The sequence below is a fragment of the Cavia porcellus genome, unplaced genomic scaffold, assembly GCF_034190915.1.
Source record: "Cavia porcellus strain 051 isolate PalLab524CR breed Dunkin Hartley unplaced genomic scaffold, mCavPor4.1 scaffold_14, whole genome shotgun sequence".
NCBI classification, from domain to species: Eukaryota; Metazoa; Chordata; class Mammalia; order Rodentia; family Caviidae; genus Cavia; species Cavia porcellus.
Window position 1 is genome coordinate 40,438,880 of NW_026947497.1, and position 23,920 is coordinate 40,462,799.

At 36.4% G+C, this 23,920-nt stretch overlaps 1 protein-coding gene across 6 annotated transcripts in view; it reads right to left on the reverse strand.

Annotated features, from left to right (window-relative positions):
• Positions 1–228: 228 nt before the first annotated feature.
• Il15 (interleukin 15) overlaps positions 229–23,920 on the reverse strand; it is a 77,117-nt gene continuing 53,425 nt past the window's right edge. For 4 of the 6 annotated variants that reach the window (XM_063260502.1, XM_013160048.3, XM_013160046.3 and 1 more), the window contains exons 3-7: positions 14,441–14,538; positions 13,059–13,143; positions 6,566–6,610; positions 4,407–4,544; positions 229–1,447 (exon numbers count right to left, since the gene is read on the reverse strand). In XM_063260502.1, the coding sequence (XP_063116572.1) occupies positions 1,337–1,447; positions 4,407–4,544; positions 6,566–6,610; positions 13,059–13,143; positions 14,441–14,538 (477 nt within the window). In that variant the 3' untranslated portion in view covers positions 229–1,336. 6 annotated transcript variants of the gene reach the window in all.

The window sequence follows — 23,920 nt, forward strand, 5'->3', positions numbered from 1 at the left end:
ACTTGGACTATAAACCTCATTTTTCCTAGGCTTATTTTTACTATTTGAGGCTGATGTATGATTTTGCACTTTTCTGATATATTTAGTGCATGACAAATATTTTTAACATAAGGGTAGTAGGTGTATTTTCTAAGCAACTGCTATTGGACTGGTCAATGAAGGAAGAAACTTGAGGCACGAAGTGTAATCTTCAGCACTGAAAATGAAGTTGCAAACCCATCTCTGGAATTTGTCATGACCAACTGAATTTATTGATGTTAAGTAACAGGAGGATTCTATTCTGAATATTTGAAAATTCCAAATTCTAAGCTCACTATGTATTTATAATACCAGAATAGTCCCGCTAATATGACTGGCATTATTTTTTCCTTCTTCCCTCACAACAATCAGAGGACTAACCTTCCTCTAAGGAATCGATTAGAAAATTAAGAAATAAATTGGATTATAACTTTTTCTCTTTGCACCAACAGAAAAGCTAGAAATCCGGCAAATTTAGGGATCACAGTGAAAAAAGTTATAAACAGTTATAAAAACTTATAATCCAAAAATCATAAACATTTTCTGTCAGACTACAATGAATCAATATTTTTCAAAACAATTCTATGAATAAGCAAATAAGACTGTGAAAATAAAACACTTGTGTTTTGAAAAGTATAAATATAAGTACAGTTGCAACTATTCATTTTTTTATACATCTCTCTACATTTCAGAAAAGCATTTTTTATTACCACCACCACTTAGGATTTACTGATCCACATTATACGCCACACACTGTAATGTATTTCTTTCCTAACAAGTGCTTTATGTTTCAATAACTGAATTACAGAGTAAAGCATTGGGCTCACACATACAGCTCCTTATTTTCTCATGGTGGCCAGTTCTCTCTGTGTGGGAAGTGTAGACGGAAATGAGGTCTGGCCATCAGTGGACCCAGTCCAGCCTCTGACCAACTCCACGGTCAGTGCTGTTCCACTTACTACAGAATTTGATGACAACCCTTGAACAATGCCCTCTATTTTCCTGTAAGAGGTAAAATATCAGAGCAATTTTAATTGATAAAACAGGTATGTAATTTTATTCAGCATTTTATATTATATTACAAATATGTAAAATTTTAATAATAAATTAAAAAATGTTTCAGAAAAGTTCATAGTAACTATGTCGCTCAAACACATTTGTTCTGACTTCATTTCTAAGAGTTCATCTGATTCAGTATCCCAATCAACTTCGCGCTAGAAACACTTGTTTTGGCAACACATTTCGTATGCAGTGTTTGGTTGGCTGTAAGCAATTGGAAGATGTTCATTAATAATAGAAGCACTGAAGATCATTGCAATCAAGAAGTGTTGATGAACATTTGTACAATATGTACAAAACTCTGCAAAAATTCTGCAATGCTTTTCTCCTCCAGTTCTTCACATTCTTTGCATCCAGATTCTGTTACATTCTGCCAAATTAAAAAAAAAAAAGATTTACATTGACAAGTCTAATATGCCCCTTTCCTGAGAATATATTATTTGAACCATCTGGTCAGAGAGGAAGACTTTGGCAAATTAATATCATATTAGGAGAAACTATGAGAAATAAAATCGAGAGATTTGATAAGGTGGATCAATTTTTCCTACAGTGGATCAAGGTCACTGAAAAAAATAATAAATCATGTCCATCAGACCATAGAATTTCTGCTTAGAAACCTCTCATGGCTTTTAGTTATCTATTCATTGCATGAAAACTCTATTACTTTTGTGGCTGAGACTAATTACCTGAAACTCAAAGTTAAAGGAGGAAAGGTTTATTTTCACTCAGTGGAGGTTTTAGTGCATATTTGCCAGCTTTAAGGCTAGGTGTCATGGTAGAGGGTCATCTCAGCAGTCCCCTAGCAGAGCAGGTGGAAATCAGCGAGCCTACCTTTTGTTCTGTCTCTTTATATTTTATCCAAATTATAAACCTACTCATTGGTGCCTCCCACATCCAGCATAGGGTTTCCTTCTTTAGTATATCTATTCATTCACACCCAGGATGATGCTAATCTAACTAGCGGACTGTTTCAGATGGCACACACCTTTAATCCATATTCATACACACTGGATCGAACCACTTCCAAAAAGCCTCATTTATGAGCACAGGAAATTTTGGAGGAACAACAAGATGCAATCCTCAACAGCTTTGGAGGAACATCAAGATACTATCCATCACAGCCTCAAACACCGTGGCCTGGGAATTGGGTGAGCCCCTGCCTTTACTTCCTGTGCATACCTCATGCTACTGGATGTTCTTTTGTCTTTGCTTCTCGGGCGGCTAAGTTCTTCCTATTTTAGCTGCTGCTACACACACCTAAGATTATTCAGGTGCCATCTCCTTTAAGTAAACTTCCCTGAAACTCCAAGTTCCTAGGGCTGAGTTTCATGTTTCCTCTCCAGATCTTGAACTCCTTGTTTGGACCTATCTTATAGCACCTCATGTATTGTGTTCCTATCATGGAATTTTATCCTTTTCACACTGTTAGCCTCTGAGCCCTCCTAAGGAGGCAAAGCCACATTTTTCTGTTTCCCTGTCATTAAACATGAGGCTTAGAATGTAATAGTCACTCAGTCCATATGAGTTGGGTTTAACCATTTAGGTAGATTCCAGAGAATCAATTCACAGTCATGCAAACATGATCTCATGGATGACTAGAATATTTCAAATGCAGAAAATCATGCATAGATAAATTGTAGAGATCATTCAACTCACAAAAGCTAGGCCAGCAAAAATCAAAATTAGATTTTACATCCATTAAGTACTTGGAATTCAGATTCACTAATATATATCAAGCCCACACAGTGTGCCAGGCACCATCACACAGTTCACATAGAATCGTTTTGTTTCATCTTAGAGATAATTACGCCAGAGAGGAGGGGCAAGACACAGTCAGGAAAAATTCTTCACAACCGAGCCATGTGACTGTGCAGTCCTGCCCACTCACTCCAGCACATCATGAAGCAAAGACCTAAAGGAGCCTGGCATTTTGAGGGAAAAGCCAAGGTAACCAGCCACACTAGCTGGTGTCATTGCACTTTCTCTCACGTCTGTCCCTGCATGCTCACCTGGCATCCTCCTGGCTCAGACCCACATGTCTTTGTCACATGGCATCTTACTAAGTCGAACCTTCTCTAAACTGGAACTCTCTCCCTTTTACCTGCCTCCATGGTCCTACTGGACTAAATATGAATATAACTGGCTTGTTACCCTTTCTTTACTGCTTGCTTGAGTTATATTTTCTCCTCCTCATATCATGAGTCATCAGTGTATTTTTTTTATTCCATCCTGAGAGCTAAAAAATACTGGTTAATGTGTTAATTGTACTATGCCTTCTCTGTTTCTAAATTTTCTTTCCATCTGCCTTGCTTTGGTCTGTAAGGTTTTGCCCTAAAGCCGTAATTCCCTGTACTGCAGGATAATGAGAACTCTGGCAGCCCGCCTCAGGAGTTGTTAGTGTATCTGCTCTCCTGGAGCTTTCTGCTGTGCAGGCTGCCTGGAATGCCTCAAATTCTACTCCAACTATTAATTTGCTTTATTATTACTATCCGTTCTCAGCATTTATCTTTTCCGGAGATGAAAAGAGCAGACTCTGGACACTAGTTGGGTGGAAGCCCGGCTCCCATTTCACCAACTGCATGAACTGGAGCAAGCATTTCACGCTCTCAGCGCTCCAGATTCTTCAACCTTCAAACAGAAATCAGGACCACTAAACTAAAACAAGAAAAGACAAGAAGAATAACGGTCTGACAGATGCATGGTGAGGAATAAATGCATTATCAATGAGCAGCCTGAAGAAGGGTGTTTGGCACAGCCATAACTCAATAAAGGTGAATCACTCTTGCTGTTGTTAAATGCTTGATTATGTAATTAAAGTCCAGCCACTGCACCTGTCTGTCCGGTTCACCCCTATGGCTCCAGCACTGCAGTGTGCTGCCTGGCACTATCCATCTAGTGTTTATCTGTTTACCAAATAAATCCAGGTGAAAGGTTTAGGGTTGTGTGCATGCCAGTGATGTGAAATCAAAACTGTAGAATCAAAATCAGATTTTACATCCATGAAGCACTTGGAGTCTGGTTCACCAACATTTATCAAGCACACACAGTGTGCTGGGCACTGTCATACTTTTCATGTAGTGGTGTCTTGTTCGATCTTGGAAATAATCATGTCCAAGAGGAAGGCAAAGACATTAAGGGCTTCATCTCAGTCATCACAATGAAATGACATTCTTCACAACCACATATTGTGAGGGAACTCAATAGCCTTGAATGGAACTGAATTCTCTCTCCTCAGTGGCCCTGAGGAGCATCTGCTTGTCTACTAACGGTTTTTCCTACTCAAGCCAGGAGCATCAAATACATCTCTGCATGAAGACTGGAAAACTCACCCCATTGGAATTTAAACTGCTGTTCGCCAGGATGATCAGATTGGTTATTGTTTCATGAATGTCTTCATTTCTGGACTCATGTAAAATAACTCGCAACTCCAGGAGAAAGCACTTCATTGCCGTTATTTTGCAATTTGGCTAAAAGGAAGAGTGACAAAGAACTATCTTGAAAAGCTGATTTTTCCATGATTCATTTTCATACTGCTATGATTTTGTAAAAAGTGGGCCAAATATTTTATAGACACACAGATCCCATAGACACTTTATATAATAAATAGCTTAATTTTTTTTTTTTTTTTTACATTTTAGCTTTGAAATCAAAATGAAACAAACCAGGGGAGAAGCATAAACGATGGTGCTACTGTAGAGAAGGAGGAACATACACAAGAAAACATGGACGTGGCTGGCTACCTTTTCTCACTGGGCACAGTTACCCTGCAGAAAGGTTGGTAGCAATGGCTGTAGGCTGCCAAAAGAGTACTTAGAGCCAACTCGTAAAAGTTTTAAGCATCAGATTTAAAACAGTTTAAACAGCAGCAGTTCCAAGTCAGACTTTTCTTGTAATTTCCAAAGTTCCAGAGGCAAGGCAATTCCAAGAATTTTATGGAAAAAAATCAAAGCAGGAGCAATGTCTACTGAAAAACTTGCCAAATCAGAAAAGGATCTTTTAAGTATCACAAAAATACATTTCCCACAATAGTTATTTAACAAAACCCATAGTTCAAAGAATGAGAATTTCTAATGGGGACTTGGCTATGACTTACTTGTTTTTGACTTTAGGTTCCTGGTGTCTTCACAGTGCTTGGAACCCTATGGCCACCTAACAAATGCTCACTGGATAGACGAGGGGATGAAGAGACATTTCCATGTGCCTGTGCTGGTGGTGTTCCCTCCCCTGCACTGCAAAAGCCCAGGATCCAAAGCCAGATCCTTTCACCATATTAACAACCGTAAACCTAAGGTTCAGAAACCTTTAGTGACTTCTAGCACAGGCAGGAAACAGTTGAGCCACTGTTTAAGTTTCACTCTCCAATTGTTTTCTAAACCCAGGAGTTGAAAGCCCATCTCCTTTGCACAAAAGCAAGTTCAGAGTGCTCAGTGTTAATGATTCCTGATTGCTTTCTGACTAGAACAACAACAACAAATACAAAAGGAAAACAGAAAGCATGTTAAAGCCAGAGGAGGGGGAAAGTTTCCACATGCAGCAGATTATCCATGATAGATGAGTGTCTGCTTTCCCTAGTTTCTGACTATAGATTATTTCTACTGCTTGTACAATGTTAGTGGGGCACAATTTCTATTTCAGAAAAGGTCTAACTGAGGAATAACAAAGAGAGGATTGTTCTGAACCTCTGCAGTACACTGTGCTTTCCATGCAGTGAAGTTGGTTTTAGGGATAATCCAGAGGAAACTGCCTAACAGCATGACTAAAATCCTGCAAGCCTCAGGCACTGTCAATGTATTAATGAAACAAGTTCATCATTTTTTAATTCTGCTCAATTATTTTTTGCATTATGTTTCTGTTCTCACACAGAGAACACTTAGAAATATTTTCTGACAGAGATCCATGCAAACAAAGGAACGTGGACACCCTTAAGCAATTTGTAAAAAATATGATTAGAGATGATGACACACTGCAGCACTGGAAACAACTGATATGCTGGATACTTTTAAATTCAATCAGTTAACTGAATTCTAGCATCTAATTGCAGCATGAGCTAATGACATCATGAAAATGAACAATATATTTTGTTTGACATTGATGGAAAAGGCATCTTCATATTTTGATTTGACACCACTACAAAAATTGAACTCACATAGCTCTTTGTCTCCAAGCCCTGCAACTTTAACAATCACTTATAAAACACATTGATCATATAAGAATGCACCAAAAATTAGATTTAAAAGTTATATATATATATATATATATATATATATATATATATATATATAATCAGTTACATTATGCATTATGAATCCTGCTTCTTAGGCTTTTGAAAATTGGAAAAGTTGGGGCTGGGGATTTAGCTCAGCGGCATAAGCGCCTGCCTTGTAAGCAGGCAGTTGTGAGTTCGATCCCCGGTACTGATAAAAAGGAAAAGACAAGACAGAAAAATTGGAAAAGTAGCAATTTTGAAAAAGAAAAGAACTATACTCACATGGACATCACTCTCAGTATATAAAGTAGCATCAATGTGTATAGACTGAAATGAAACAAAATTAGATAACATGAAAAATTATGTCCCACTCTAGAAACGAGAACAACTTACTGGAAACAGAAACTTACGCTTTTCAATTTATATTTTTAATTCCGAGGTAATTTTAGACTTTGTGCAGTTGTAAGAGACGTTATACATAAGCTCCCTCGTAGTACCCTTTCACCAAACTTGCCCCAGGGGTGAAATTCTAGGTTGAATGTTGCATGTCTCCCAAAGACCTGTGTGTTACTGCAGTGACCTCCAGGTGGCGCCACGGGAAGGTCGTGGAAGCCTTGGGAAGTGGGCCCTCTAGGAATCATGCACATGGCTGAGCTGTGCCCTGCAAAGGATTGTGGGACACTGGCCCCTTGTTTTGTTCTTTTGTTTCCTTGCCATCGGGCACCCTCACCAGTAGCCTCAATGCAATGGTCCGCCGGATCATGACCTTCAAAATCGGGTGCCAAAATAAACCTTTTCATCAGTTAATTGTCTAACTCTTCTTTTTGTTTTGTTTTACTAATTTTTAAAATATATTGATGGCAATGCAATGAACATACATTAGTATGATAAGATTACAGAACATCAGAGCTCATTTTGTGTTGCATAAATATGTATTCTATTGGTTTTGACGAAGGTATGATGACATGTTTCTGCTATAACAATATCATACAATACAGCTGTATTGCTTTAAAAATTATCCATATTTATCCCTATTCATTCCTCCATCCCTCTATTCATACTTCTATTATTTTCCTAGTTTTGTCTTTTCCAAGATAGCACAGTCAGTATCATGTAAGTGCGTATTTTTTTACATAATCTTCTTTTACTTAGCAATATAATATATAATAAAAGTTGTATTTAAATTTTTAAAAATATATTACTATGAAAGACATATTGTGTTTAATCCTACTCAAAATACTTTCCCCACTCCCTACTTCAAACACACTTATCCTATTATTTGAACAACTTTCTGAAGCAGTTCTGGAAGTCCTCTCTTTTGAGAGTCTTAGTTGTGTTGTCATGGGTGCCTCCATGTCCTGAAATAACTAGAATGTTTGCTTTTCATGGTCATTTAGGAATGACCCAAGTTCACATGGTACAGATCCGTAAGTATGAATATGGTAGATGCCGACCCACCATCAGGTCTTCACAAGTCTGCCTTTCCAGTGGGTGACACTTGGCAGCACTATTTGCCACACTCTTGATGGTAAAGATACTCACAAAAGAAGACCTCCAGAACTACTTCAGAAAGTGGAAAAAACAATGGGATAACTATATTCCAGTGAAGGGGGTTGTTTTAGGGAAATTAATAGCAATGCATCTTTCACTGTAATAGTTTTGTGAAAATCTAAATATTTGCTGTGTACTGCCATCCCTTGTATGCTTTCCAAGTTTCTCCACTTCCTTCAGTTCACAGCTTAAGGGCTCACTCCTTTTTATCACTCAATAGTGTTGCATTTTTCGATGTAGCACAATTAAGACTGGCTTAATTAAGTCACAAGCATTCAGCTTAACACATTGGAGACGTTCCCAATTTGTCACTAGTATCTCTACTTTGTTACTTTTCACTGCTGAATAATATTCTATGGTAGGTGATATACCAAAGTTTTTCACACACTGAAGCATATTTGGATAGTTTCGAACTTTTGGAAAGTATGAATATCAACGGACACTGTATATGTTTGTGTAAACATAAATTTTCCATTCTCTCGGTTAAGTGTCTAAACTCACATTTTTGGATCATGTGACAAATGCAAGTTTTATTTTGCAGGAAGCTGAACAACAATTTCATAAAATAACCGTAGCATTCTACACATGAATGAGCAGTGTATGACTATCCAGTTTTTATACATACTTTTCAGCATCATCACTACATTCCTATTTGTGTTTTATTTAGTTCACATTTCATTTATATGTATTTTTCCACATCACTATTTTTATTTTGGATACTACATAGTGATCAGCTATTGTGGCTTTTATTTGTGTCCACTAGACAGTTTTGATACTTCTCTGAAGACAATGTGAAATGATTTCTAATCTTTTTCCAATCTGCATAACTTTTATGTTTCTGACTTCATAAATAAGTATTGAGTTGATTAAACTTCTAAAGTAATCCTTCTTCTAAGGATGTCAGTCATTTTGGGGTAGAATCTGCCCACATTAATTCATTTTTAACTTTATTAGCTATTTAAAGACCTGGTTTGAAAATACAGTTACATTCTGAGGTCCTGGCAGTTGGAGCTTCAGTGTATGCATTCGGGGCAGGGGCTAAGATTCATCCCAGGAAAGAGGAGTTGTGAGCACAAAATGCTTCACTATCTTATTATCCTTTTAATAACTACAGATTCTGTAAACATAGCCCCCATCCCATTTATGGTATTGATGATACACATCTTTCACATTTTCAGTCTTACTAGAGCTTTATCAGTATTGCTTTTTTCAAACTAGCTTTGTTTCACTGACTTTTCCTACTATTCTGATTTCAATTTCATGAATTTTTTCTCCTATATGTATTTTCAGATTTTTCCAAATAACAAGCTTTCTGTACAACTGACTTTTCTTATTATTTTCCTGAACTCAATTTCATTCTTTTCTCCTGAATTGTTTCCTTCCTGTGATTCTGATGAGTTTTATTTTGTGATTCTTCTAGTTTCTTGAGGTGATAAATTAGATTATTGATTTGATACTTTTCTCATTTTCTATAGAAGTTACTTGATTTTTTAAAAGTTCCTTCTCAGTATTTCCTTAGCTTTATATCATATAATTTGATAAGCTTGTTTTCATATTTATTCAGTTCTACATATTTTAAGTATCCTTTGAGTCTTAGTCTTTGACCTATGGATTGTTTATAATGTTTGGAAATTTTACTATTGTATTTGTTATTGGTTTTCAATTTGGTTGCATTGCTCTGAAACATTCTGCATGATTGAAGTTCTGATAAATATTTTCAAGTTTATTTTACAGCTAAAGATATTTCAGTCCTGACAACCATTCCATGGACAGTTAAAAAATGTCCACTCTCTTACTGTTGGATAAAATGCTTCTATTATTATGCTGTTCTGAACCTTTCTTGATTTTCTGCATAGTAATTATCTGGGCTATGAAGGGCATAGTAAGGTCCTTACCTATAAATGTGGATTTGTATATTTCTCTTTCAGCTCTATTACATTTCACTTTATAAATTTTGAGGCTGTATTGTCTGGTACATATATATTTATGATCATTATGTTTCTCAATAAATTAATCTGCTGTCATTATCTAGTGTGCCTCTTAACTCTAGTAATTTTACTTGCCATTAAGTCTGCTATAAATGATACTAATATTATCAATTCTGTTTTACTTTAAAAGTAGCATGTCCATATACATCAGTTGCCTAGAAGTGCTAAAACATAGTACCAAAAAGGGAGTGTTTAAAATAGCAGGCATAACTTTAAAAGAAATCACCAACAGAGTGAAAAGAAAATCCACAGAATGGGAAAGAATTATACCCAACAACCCCTCAAAGGACTTATATCCAGAACATATAAAGAATTAAAAAACATCAAGCCTCCCAAATTCAAAGACACTCTCTTTAAAAATGAGCATCTGAGATGAACACACAGTTCTCAGATGAAGATAATACAAATAGCAAATAAATACACGAAGAAATGTTCGCCATCACTGGTCATTTGAGAAATGCAAATTAAAACAGCATTGAGATTTCATCTCACTCTGGAAAGAATGGCTGCCATCAAGAAATCAACTGATAACAAATGTTGGCAAAGCTCCAGGAAAAAGGGACACTGCTCCACTGTTGATGGGGGTGTAAACTGGCGCAACCACTATGAAAATCAGTATGGGGAATTCTCAGAAGACTAGAATTGGAAGTTCCATTCAAACCAGCTATTCCCCTCCTGGGTATTTTCCCAGAAAAACTGAAAAGGTCGTATCACAGTGATGTATGTGCACCCACACTCATAACAGCACAACCTGTAATAGCTAAATCTTGGAAACAATCAAGATGCCCATCAATCGCAGAATGGATAAAAAAGATGTGGTATTTTTATACAATAGAATATTACTCAGCTATAAAAAGGATGATCTTGAGTCCTCCATAGGCAAATGGAGACAACTTGAGGCCATCCTCATTAGTGAAATAAATAAGAATCATATTTATAAATATCACATTGTATTTCTAGTGTAAAAAGTAAGAAGAAATGTAAGAGTAATAAAATCCAAAATGTATAATTGCTATCATAAAAAAGAGAGGAATAGAAAGTGTTCTAGAGGATATAACTGCATGTATATTTAAGTGTTTAAGATTGATAACCATATTACTAAGTTTTTGTTGGATAGTTGAACAGGACTGTTTGCAGTTTGCAGTCTCATTGTTTGAATGTCTACTTTGTATGCTTCACTTTTGTAATTTGAACAACTATTTCTAAGAGGAGAATATGTAATTATCAACTAGTGATTCCTTACTGTTTATTTTTTGAAATTATGTATTATTTCTACCCTTTTTCTGTTTTGTTTCTTTTTCTTTAAATAAAAAAATCACAAAACTAAAAAAATAAAGTAAAGTAAAATAAAATAGCAGGCATACACATGCTCACAGTTCTGGACAGTAAAAGCCTGAGACCAAGGTGTTCTTAGGGTCATCCTCCTACTGAGGGCTCCAGGAAGGAGTCTTTCCTCACCTGTCTGCTATGTCTCTGATGAGTGCTCACAATCCCTGGCCCTAGTAGGTGTACCAATCTTACTTCTGTCTTTAAATACACAGCAATTATCCTGATGAGCTTCACTGTGACCTTTCTTTTTCTTTTATGACAACATTCGACTGTGGATTTATGATCAATCTCTATTATGACATGTAGAAAAGGCTCCTTAGAGAGTCTTACTCCTCTAATTATATCTACAAAGACACTATTTCTAAATAGGATCACATTCTGAGATTCCAAGTGGACATAGAATTGGAAGGGACATTATTCAACCCATAGCGTGATATATTTTCTTCTATTCTTTTAATTTCAACATATGTGTTTTATTGCACTTGAATTAAGCTTCTCCTAGATAGCACAGCTGGGCTAAAGTTTGTTACCAATCTCAGATTTTTACTTGGTAAATTCTTTCTCTCTTCCTCCTATAAAGTATAGGAATGATGGATCTCTTCTTAGTGCCCTTAGGGTCCCTGAGCACCCTTCCATGCCTCAGTTTCCTCTGTTTTATTATATCTTCAGGTTGACTGTCTTTCCTCTGTTATAATAATCTTTAGCCTTTTCAGTATATTTTGTATTTCAATTACTACATTTTTCAGTTTCACAATTACCATTTGGTTCTCTCTCTTTCTCTCTCTCCCTTTTTTTTTTTACTTCTTCTTCTTTCTTTCTTTCTTTCTTTCTTTCTTTCTTTCATTTGAGACACAGTCTCACTATGTAGTTTAGGCTGGACTTGAACTCGTCCTACAGCCAAGGCTGGCCTCAAACTCACAGTGATCTTGAGACCACAGCTTTCTGAGTGATGGGATCACAGTGTGTACCACCACATCTGACTCTATTTCTTCTATTTCTTTGCTAAGGCATTCAATTTTTTATTTGCTTCAAGAATATATATTATTGCTTTTCTGAAACATTGTTATAATGGCTCTTTTCAAAACCATGTCAGACAATTCCAGTATCTGATAACTAATCCAACTTGATGCTGACTTTCATTTTCTTGGTATGACATTGTAATTTTCACTTGTACCATGGCACTAGAACTATTATATTAACAGACTTTGGTTCTGTTTAAATCTTCTGTTTTAGCTTGCATTTAAAACATGCTATTTATGTTCAGCATGTGAGTTCTGACCTACTTTTGTGTACTGCAATTCCAATGGCATTTAAGTTTTCAGAGTCTTTTTAGGTGCTGTCACTGATACCTTTACTGATCTTTTTGATGCCCATATGCAGGGGCTGAAGGCAGCTTCCCAGGCCCAGGTCAGTTCCTAAGGTAGAGGAAGGTGAAAGCCTAGATTCCAGTGATAAATTTTACTTCTCGGGCCACTCCTGCTCTGTGCAGCTTGCTGGTTCTATCAGGCCACCAACTGGCTCTTGGTGGGATAAAGGGTCTCTAGTCCACAAAGGAGACATTTTTCTCAGGGTTAGGGTCACTCTGGTTCTCTTACATTTGGTTCTGTAGGTACTAATGTTACCCACTGTAGGTACTAATAGGCCACTTGATTTCTCAAAATAGCAAAGGAAGTCTTTCTGACCTGTGGGAACCGTAATGTTTTAAACTGAGCCAATTATAAATTAAAACTTATTGATAATTTAAATATGACAGTGATAGGGGATATGTCATCTAAAGTTTTGCAGAGCTTATACATTTCTACAAAACACTGTTTCATTAAGACAAACTTAAGATAACAAGAAAACATAAGGAGATATATATGCCAGAGCAATTATACCTGCTATTTTATGGAAAAATGAGTACTTACTTGAATAAGATTTTCAATTCTTTTCAAGTCATATATTACATCATGCCAACTAGCTTCTGTTTTAGGAAGACCTGCACTGATACATCTGAAAAAAAAAACACAGAATGAATCAGTTGGAATGAGTATAATATTGTCTTGTTTAATACCATACACAGAACAATCAAGGTAGTTTTTATTTTGATGAATGAAAAGGGCAGTGTTACTCTTGCCTCTGAGAATTCAGCAGCCTTATAGATGAGCACAAACATCAGGTATACCCTGATACTTCAGGTTAACCTGAAGACTATCCAACCTTGAGGATTACAGCAAAGCCTACTAAAGGAATAATTTATAAATAACTGGTGCTGTTTATCACATAAAGCAGAAACAATGCCAGAGGCGTGGTAGCACTCATTAAATGTTTCGAATTACCAATGTTCTTTAAGTAGAGCTTCCACCACGAGATGTTCAAGCCTAACAAAGTAGTTGCAGGTTTTAAAATAAAGCCACAATCACTTTAACATAATGATTGTTACAGAAAATGCTCTTTTTGGGTAGCTACCATGTGCCTCTTTTGTGTGGTGGCACTCACGCTATCCCCCATTTCTCCTGTAGCTTTCTGCACACACACAACAGACTTTACATCCATCCAGGCTGAATGATCACATACTTCGGTAAAAATTGAAATCTAATATCTAGACAATGACAAAGTGGCTGTGGAATGATTCTAGAGCTTCAGGAAAAGTACGCATTCCTTCGTGATTCTAACAGAGAAGCAAGATAGTGTTAAACTGTCCTATCAGTCAGATTTCCCTGCACAGTTCTACAGTTCCTCCATACCGTGAAGGGAATCTCAGCAGAAAAGTGAACTAAGAAATGGATTACATAACAAGAGGTCAGGTTCTTGGGACCAATTTATTGCAGTATATTAGCTGTATCTAAGAAAGAAGAAAAAGGTTAATAAGCATGGAAAAATGTGAGTGTTTTTCGGGAGGAGAAACAAAAGGCACAACTAAACAGAGAAATGTTTTAAACCAGAAGATGGAGATCAAACAATATGAGGAATCAGCATTAGGGCCAATTAAAGAGTAACATGCACAAATTCTAAATATGTACTTCTTACTGCTGTGAAAACATGAAGGATAGCAAAAAGGGATAGACTTTTAAGTCTAGATAGCTATCAATAGGCCCACGTTATTTGAGAGATAGAATACTCATTTGTAGTATTATCACAATAATAGAAACTTTCACCACACCTCCCCTGAATCCCCATTATCTGCCACATCCTTCTCCAAACACTGAGTACCTAGAAACATGAGCCTGAACCAGTTTCACAGAGAAGGCATCAAGAAAATCCACTGTCACCCTGAGAAGATGCTCCTTATACCTAAAGATGAAATTACCCCCACACGAAGACGTGAATGCCAGCTTCAGTTATTAAATGACTGTTTAGAAGAAAACACAAGTAGCACTGGATGGAAGTACTCCTCAGAGATGGTTTCTGAAAAATATAATCACAGACAAGTTGGTAAAATATTTTTTAGTTCAAAAGTTAGAGGTAAAATAACATTTTATCGCATTTTTAGAAAAGTTATCACAATTACACAAAATAATAATAATCCTAAAAGAAATCTCTGTTTTCTTTTCACCCTACCTCCAATTTATACAGGCCATGATTCTTTAGTTCATATTTCTCTATATAAATGCCAGACAATAATTTAGCGGTGCATACACTTAGTAATTTACATATACATTGATGTCAGCACTTAGTATTTTCTATTACCTTTGCAGTCCTCTCATCTTCTATTTTAATATGCTAGCACATTTTGTACAGCACAGATTAATAATATTCATTAAAAGATGCATCAAGATGAAAATTAATAATATTAGTATCACTTGGAGAAAATTGGATAAAAATTGAACCAACTAAAAGATACACTATTTATATAATACATTTTGGTGATTTAGGAAAATCATTTATCTTAGAAATGCTCAATGCTTTCATACCTGTGCCTGACTCTTATGTATTGTCAAACTTTAACAGTTTCAGAAAGCAATGTTAACTCCCACCTCAACTGTGAAGAATCTGTGCTATCTGCTGAGGTGATTGAAGATACCAGATCTTGTCCTCATAGACTACACAACGTATTGCGTAGTACATTGACATTCAATGAAAAATTGGCTTGCGATTAGGGAAATAATGCACTTATGGTGACATAGGAGCACAACAAGATTGTTGATCTCAGTTTTAAAACAGTATTTCATTTAGTTTCAAAGTAAAGACAGTCCTTAAGGGAACAGATGTCTGCAACATCCCAAAAATTTTAGAGAGTAGACACAGAACTTGTTAGGAAGCATCCGAAACTCCAGTCACCTTTGAAAGCAAAGCCCATATGTTATTTCCACCCATTGTTTCTTACCGAAATTCTCATTACTCAATGCCAGGGTAAATCCTTACTTAAGTTCTGAAGAAGAGCTGGCTAAGACAATGGGTTTCCATCAGCCAGCCATGCAGAACACCTCCTACAACACAATTCGGGGTAAAGGAGGACCCATGAAAAATCTCCAGTGGATTGGGAGAAGGAGAAGACACTTATTGAGCATCTACTTTTTAATGGGTACTATATTAGCTCAATAGATATAACACATTTAATCCTCACGACAGTCCTGTGAGGTAACATTAGCACTAGGACCACAACAAGCATATGACAACCATGATCTGAGACCAGGTTTGCCTGATTACAAAAACTAAAACATTTCTATTATATTATATCTGAATGGATAAATTACAGAGCTGTATTATTGCACAAGACATGAATCCAAATTCTTAAGATTCATATAACCACTGATTGACAACCTAACTTACAACAGCAGGAGCTACTTCTTTTTTTTAACAGGTACATATTTGCAGCATGCAATGATCACATTTGCCACAGGGAGTTGGGATGTGTATATAATACACCTGGCTTCTAACTTTTATCCTCATACCCTCCCATCCATACCTGCTCCTTCTAACTCTTGGTTTCCTGCCTCATTTTCAAAAGCTCAATTTTAAGTTTTTCAATTTTTTCCATCCCCTTTCCTTCCTGTCTCTCTCCATCTCTGTTCCACCATCCATTTGAAAAACATCTCCTATTTACCCATATACATAATATGCATGTACACATACACAACGTCTATACATATCTACACACAAATGTAAAGGCATATGCATATATATATATATATATATACACATAAATGAGAAATATAAGACATTATCAATTTGGTAATTTAATGCAATGAAATCAAATTCCTTATTACTCTTACAATCATTCTTTTTGTCTATATTACCTTACTGTTCAAATTTCAGTCTTTTAAATTTCCTTTTTTAGTTGTAGTACACCAAATTGCATGGTTCCAAAAATATACTATTCATTCCCTTGTGACTGAATAGTACTAATAGTGAGTGTTTTTTTTTTAATGTACTGGAGATTGAACCCAGGGTCTTGCACATTAGACAAGTACTCTACCACTGACCTATGCCCCCAGCCTTTCAACCTCTGTCTTGAGGCAGGGGCCCACTAAATTGACAAACTGGGCAAGAAGACAAAGATACAAGAAACTTCTCCAATTTTGGTTGCAAAGTGTGATTAAGATGAGTCACTGAGGTTCATCGCTGTGAATAATTATAAGTTGATCCTCTGAGAGTTTAAAAGCTAGTCATTTAAATTATTTCAACATGCAACAAAACTCAAGTTCTTCTGTGTACATTCTCTCATCAGACTACTAAAATGCTCTCACACATCATATGGATGAGAAATGTGTCCCCCAGGCCTAGTTTCAGTGGTGGCTCTATTGGAAGAAGGTGGAAGCTTGATGCCTAGAAAGAGGTTGTCTAGTGACTGGGCATGTGTCCTCTGAATGAAGTGTGGAGCTGTGTTTCTCTCTCTCTGTCTCTCTCTCTCTCTCTCTGTCTCTCTCTCTGTCTCTCTCTCTCTGTCTCTCTCTCTCTCTCTCTCTGTCTCTCTCTGTCTCTCTCTCTCTCTCTCTCTCTCTCTCTCTCTCTCTCTGTCTCTCTCTCTGTCTTGGTCTGGCACATCCTTTAAGCATTACATGCCACCTCATTGTAGGTTCCAAAACAATAGGGACAAACAATCAATGACTTAAACTCACTGCCAAACTGTAGGCCAAAGGAAACCCTTTCTCTTTGTACATTGATTATGTTATAGAAACAAAGCAGATTAACACTGTTGTGGTTTATTTATATGTCCCCCCAAAGCCTCATTCAGTCATGGAGGTGACTGAATCTAGCATTTGCCATTGGTTCATTGTCTAGGGCTCAGCTGGTAGTGTAAGTGTTTTACCTATCCAGGGGTGGAGCCAGTGTAATGGTGGGAAGAAGGCAGGTTTTGCTCTTTTGCTTTCATTTTTGCAGATGGCAGCAGCCATGAAGGGTTGCCTGCCATGTCATGCTTCCTTGGAGCCAACTGAGTATGGACTGAAAACTCCAAGAACTGTAAGAAATAAACTTTTCCTTCCCTAACTTTGGGTGTCAGGCATTTTGTCTCAGGGATGGGTAAAAAGTAACTAAGACAACACCTACTAGAATGAAGTGGCTTAAACCAATTTAATTCCATTCCTAGATTATAAAGAGAATGCCAAATGTCCATTAGTCATTTACTGAAAAAGTTTCAATTTCCTTTCTGTTACATTTTTGGAGAAGCACATGAACAGCATTTAAACCTTTCCTGCTCATGGCAGATGACTCTGATATGACCTCACCATTAGCATCTGTGCCTTGCCCTTCTCTCACCTGAGTGTCTAGATCCTAGAATGCCAGACAGAAAACTTCACCCTACACTCCAGGAGCTCTTAAGGTGGACATTGCACAGAGGGTACATCATGAAGAGGGGACAATTCAACACAGTCAGGCAGCTGTGACAGCTTTATTCCACAGTGACTTGTGAAAATAAGCATGCTACATTCAACTCCAACAGTGTAGTTCTTTCTGGCAAGGTAATACAATTCAACATTCTTACTATTGTTGTGTCCTTACTTGTCTAATCACACACTTAAAATTAATAGATTTACCAGCAAAATGTTACATATACTGATTTACCAGATAAATCATCAGTAATTCACTCAAAAAAATATGAAAGCAAGTCAAGATTGAGCAGAATGCAAAGAATAGAAGACAGCATTCCTGTCCGTGATACATTTAGCACATATGTACTGAGCTAAACTAAGGGTAGGCATTTTATATTACCTTGGGACACATAAATAATTGCAAGAGAAAAGGAGTTTTCATTTTAGGCAGGAAGACTGGTCATAAGCACAAATAAGTCAATTATATATTAGAGAATGACAAATGATATAGGAAACAATACACAAAACAAAGTAAGAGATAGGAGGTTGTAATTTTGAGTACAGAGGTCAAGGTAGAGTTCCATGAGCAAGCAGGTAACAGTGACAGAGGCAGCTAAAAGTTCTCTAGCATTGTTCAGATTTCTTCAGGTAAGTAGTTCAAAATGTCATGAGTAGAAGCTAAAGAAGGAAGGAGGTGTCAGGAGCTGGAAGAAGTGGACCGTATGAATCAGCCATGGAAGTGAGAGAATGGGTACACGTAAGTATTGCATGATAACCAGACCTGTTGGAAGACATAGTCATGAACAGTCATAGAGTGGTGTGTGTGAGTGTGAGTGTGTGTGTGTGTGTGTGTGTGTGTGTGTGTGTGTGTGTTTGCCAACCACAGACAACTAGAAGGGAGTAGGTAGAAGACGGACTTAAACTGGCAATGTAGGTCAAGCAAGTGTAAACAAGATAGGGGGCACAGATGCTCAACTCTATGTAAGAGAGCATGGGGAGATCCATCCAGGAAATGTTATTTCCTCACTAGAGTATTTCATGGAGGAGATGGTATATGAACCCGGCCTTAAAGAATGGATAGATTTTAAGCATAAGGATAGAGATAGCATCTAGTTGGAGAGCTGAGTAAGGACATGTATGGACACGTGTAGGGTGCTCACAGACAACAGAGAATCACTTTCATAATGGTATTTAAGCAGTAATAGATCTGAGCAGGGAAATCTGTTACCACGAAGAAAGCAGAAAGTAGTAAATATTTTCTGTAAAGGACCAGATGATAACTATTTCAACCCTTGCAAATCTTGTGATCTTTATCATAATTACTAACTTCAGCCACCATCCTGGGAAAGCAGCCATAGACAATACAAAGATGAGTGGATTTGGCTGTGCTCCAGAAAAACTTTATCAGTGCAGGTGGTGGTGGCATCTCTGCCTCACAAACCACTGTTTTGGATAAATAAATAGTAGGATGACTGATGAACTCTGACTCCTATAGATCTAGGCCTAATTTCAGAACAGCCAAGAAAATAATACTTTAAACAACTCACATCTTCCTGGCATTAATTACACTGACACCATTTCAGTAATTGCTTTCAAGATCTTTTCAATTGACACTAAATGAAAGTCTGAAATCAGAAAGTTCCTTAAACACAATCTGTGTTCAAATAGTAAGGCTAAGCAATAAACCATTCTAAACTATGATACCAGAAGTTACCGCTAAATTTTCAAAAATGATTCACACAAGAGGAATGCAGTTAATATTTATTTGTCTCTCACTTTTTTTTAAAGGGAGAAAAAGTTTATTTAGCTCACAGTCTGTGGAGGTTTCAGTCCAAAATCAGCTGGCTCCAAGGCTGAGTGGCACATGGCAGAGGGGCAGCAGTTCATAGCAGTGGAAGGCAGCACAAGCAAGGAGAGGGTGTTTATTTCTCTTATAAGGCTCTACGATTTATTAACAGGGACTTGCTGTGATGTGAATGTGGCTTGTCCTTCAAGCACTCAAGTGACAGAAAGTTGGTCCCCAACGTAGTAATATTAAGAGATGGAAGAACCTTGGGTAGGTGAAGTCTAGTGAGATGGCTAGGTCATAGGGAATCACCCTTACAAGGGATTGAAGGCATTTATAAAGACCCAAAGGTAGATCCTGTAATAAAAGAGCAAGGCTGGTCCCTGAATCCCCCCAGTCTAGTTTCCTCCCATGATTTTTTGTCTCTTGTGTGTGTTCCCACCTTAATGCCATCTGCCAAGAGTCCCGCACCTAAGGGCAAACTGATGGTGCTGCCAGATCTTCAGTTTTCAGCCTATAAAAACTTCTTTTCTTTATAAATATCCAGCTTCAGGTATTTTGTTTGAGCAACAGAAAATTAGTTATGGTCCTCTAACTCTCACATTTCCTCAAAACAACAGAAATAAATGACTGCTTACAGTCTTTCCTATTTAAGAACAACCATTTTATATGATTAGTTAGTCTCTTTTTAAAAAACATTTTATACAAAGGTGTATAACATATATATTTATCAATGAAATCACTACATTTTGGAGAAGGCCTAAGCAAGATAAATTGCCTAATTCTATTACTATGCTTCCAAAGCAAACCATAATAAATTTAAATATTATCTCACCTGCTGAAGAAAAAGGCTGAAACAAGATATTGACACATTAGTTGCCATCATTATCCCACAAGGATTAATTAAACAGATGATGTTATATGAAATGGATGCATAAACACCCCAAGCAGTTTATCATCTTAGATAAGAAAGATACAAATATATGGCAGAGGACATAGTAGAGTACATGCTCCTAACCCTCTCTCAGCATAGTTTTATGAAGCAATATATTCATATTCTTTTGGTCATTTGTTACTAATGTTTTGAAGAATGTTTTGGTAAGTGTTCTTGAAAACTCCCACTTATTACAATTTTCTAGGGCAAGTCTAACTGGCAGCTTCCACAGGGAAGCCCAGCTGTGACAGTGTAGTGTCCAGGTACCAGAAACGAGAGTTGTTCCTGTTTTTCCAGATGCAATTCATTCAAATATTTACTAAGGGCAGAGAAATTCTCCTAGTCTGTACTACATAGGGGGAAATGTTGGAAATTATGAAATAGGTTTAGGGATTATAGCACAATGTCCTAATGGACTTCTAGAATGGAAGAACAAAGAGGAAAAAGATGAAATACCTACAAAGGTATAAATAAAAATTTCAGAGATAATAAATACAAGCTTTCACATTGAGGGGCATAAGAGAGATAAATGAAAAACAAAATAATTTTTAAATTATGTTTCCTAGTTCCAAGATAAGGAAAAACATGTTAATGGCAAGTTAAGAAGAAAAGCCAGAGAGAATCTGATCATGGTACTTACAAAAGAACTCATCTTCAGAGTTCTAAGGGAAAATGAGTTTGAATTTAGAAAGTAATTAGTATTTAATAAAGACAGCAAACACCATTCTTTCACACCAGGTCTTAGAAAATGTAAGACTTGAAAATGTCGGTGAAATAACTACATGAAAAGGAATTCCAGGACAATGAGAAAGTCATTCAAGCAAAGAACAGATACAGGAAAGAATGGTTACAAAATAAGTAGCATCTACATTTGGGTCTAATTAACTAATGAGATTATTAAAAAGTACATTGTTGTTTTACATCATTTTTGAAAACATGAAATTCTCGTGGTTGAGAACCCTGTTTAATACTGCACTTCCAGCACCTAACATCATAATAATAAATACATGTTGCATCTTTTTGGATTTAATTATGCTGTCCCCATTCTCACAGCCTCTTAGCTGAACTTGCTTTTCTACCCAGAAGTTGTTCCAGTTACTCTCTGCACTGTTATTCTAGCTAGGACAGTCAGTTTCCAACACATTTCATCTGTTATATTCATTGGGCCAATTTTAAATTCTATCCAGTTACTTATTTTGCGGAGGAAAGAATGTTCATGTAATATCTAAAATTACAAAACTCTTTAATTCTTTGACGAAGATATGAAAAAGGGGAAGAGCAAGGTCAAATCAAATCTCCAGGTTTAGTTTTCTGAGGAATCATCACACTGATTTCTACAGTGGTTGCATCAGTCTACATTCCCAACAATAGTGGAGAAAGGTCCCTTCTTCACAACTCCATCAGCACTTATTATGATTTGATTTGTTGATAATAGCTATTCTTCCTGGAGTGAGATGAAATTTCAGCATTGTTTTAATTTATGTGTCTCAAATGAGCAGTGATAGTAAACATTTTTCATAGATTTATTAGCCATTTCTACTTCTTCATCTGGGAAGTGTCTATTTCAGATGCCCATTTTTTGGATTAGGTCTTTAAATTAGCAGGCATGGATTTTTAAATTTTTCATGTATTCTAGAGATTAGTCCTTTGAGGAATAGCTGGCAAAATTTTTCCTACTCTGTGGGTTGTCCCTTATGCTTCCTTTTGTTACGTAAAACCTTTTAAATGGATGAGATCCTCCTTGGTGATTCTTTGTAATGTTTCCTTTGTTACCAGGATTTTGTTCATAAAATCTTTACCTATATCTATGTCTTCAAGAGTTCTGCCTGTTCATTCTCCTGGCACATCCAGGAGATGTTTGTGTTTTGATATTTAGATCTTGCATCCATTTTTATTTTAGTTTAGTGCGTGGGGAAACTAGTGGGTCTAGTTTTAGTCTTCAGCATGTGGGGAGCAAGTTTTTCCAGGGCTATTCATTAAAGAGACTATCTTTCTTCCAGTGAAGCTGTTTGGCCACTTTGTCAAAGATAAGGTGTCTGAGTGTGTTTGGACTTGCCGCTCTACCTCCTAATCTGTTCCATGGATCCTACCACAGTGATAGATACACACCTACATTTATAGCAACACAGTTTGTAATAGCAAAATCATGGAAACAACCCATATGCCTATCACCCAATCAACGGATAAAGATGTGGGGTTTTTCTACAGTGGAGTACTACTAAGATAACAAAAGATAAACATGAAACATTTCTAGTGAAATAAATAGATTTCGAGACTATACTCTTTTAAGTGAAATAAACTGGACTAGTGTAAATATTGCATTGCTTTTCTGGTGTGAGAAATGTGAAATATAAATAAGAGCCAAAAAGAATAAGAGATATTGTGAAAGAAGAAGAAAATAGGAAGGAGAACTAAGGAAGGGAAGGGGGAAAAGGAAGGAAGGAAAAAAGAACAATAAAAGAAGGAAAATGGAAACAAAGCTTTTGTAAATAAGAAGGGCAAGAGGGTTGAAAAGGGAGGGGAGAGGGATGGCAAAAATATGATGTATCATGTACAGATAAAAATTCCCTATGATGAATGTGATCATTATATATATCTAAAATGTACCAATATGTTAATTACAATTTTGAAAAAAATAAAATTACAAAAGACTGAAGTCATACCTGTTCTAATATGTAGTCACAAATCAGTATTAACAATATTAAAATGTCAATTTGAGTAATATTGAATTACAAATCTGTGTGCTGATAATTATTTCTTGCTATCTCTGAACTCCTTGACCTAGGTTTTAAGTCAAGTGATTGAAATATAATTTTAACATAATAATGGCACTGTTGTGTGCAAATAGCATCTGACAGATGGACAGACTCATGAAATCATCACCAGAGAAATGATATCAGACATATTTATAATCATAAAATTTTCCTTCAGATCTTTGGAAATCACTACATCCTGAGCCTCAATGCTAGGCAATTTTTGATTTAGCCATGTACTATCTCAAATAGCAATGCATAAAATCATAGATATTCTCAATGGAAGAAATGCTATAGAACAAGGAAAATGAGTTAAACTCATGCTTTATTATTTTGTTTCTTGAAATATATTCATATTGGTTAACTGAAAAATCTGAGAAAATTTAGGCATGGGAGGAAAAAATCCCAAACCTTATATGTAGATAGAGATGATATACATTTAGATGTCAATATTAATATCACGATATATAGATAAAAAGATAGATAAAAAGATGTGTGTGTGTGTGTGTGTGTGTGCATTTGTGTGTGGACACACTAAACCAAGGCAAAAAAGAAGAGATAA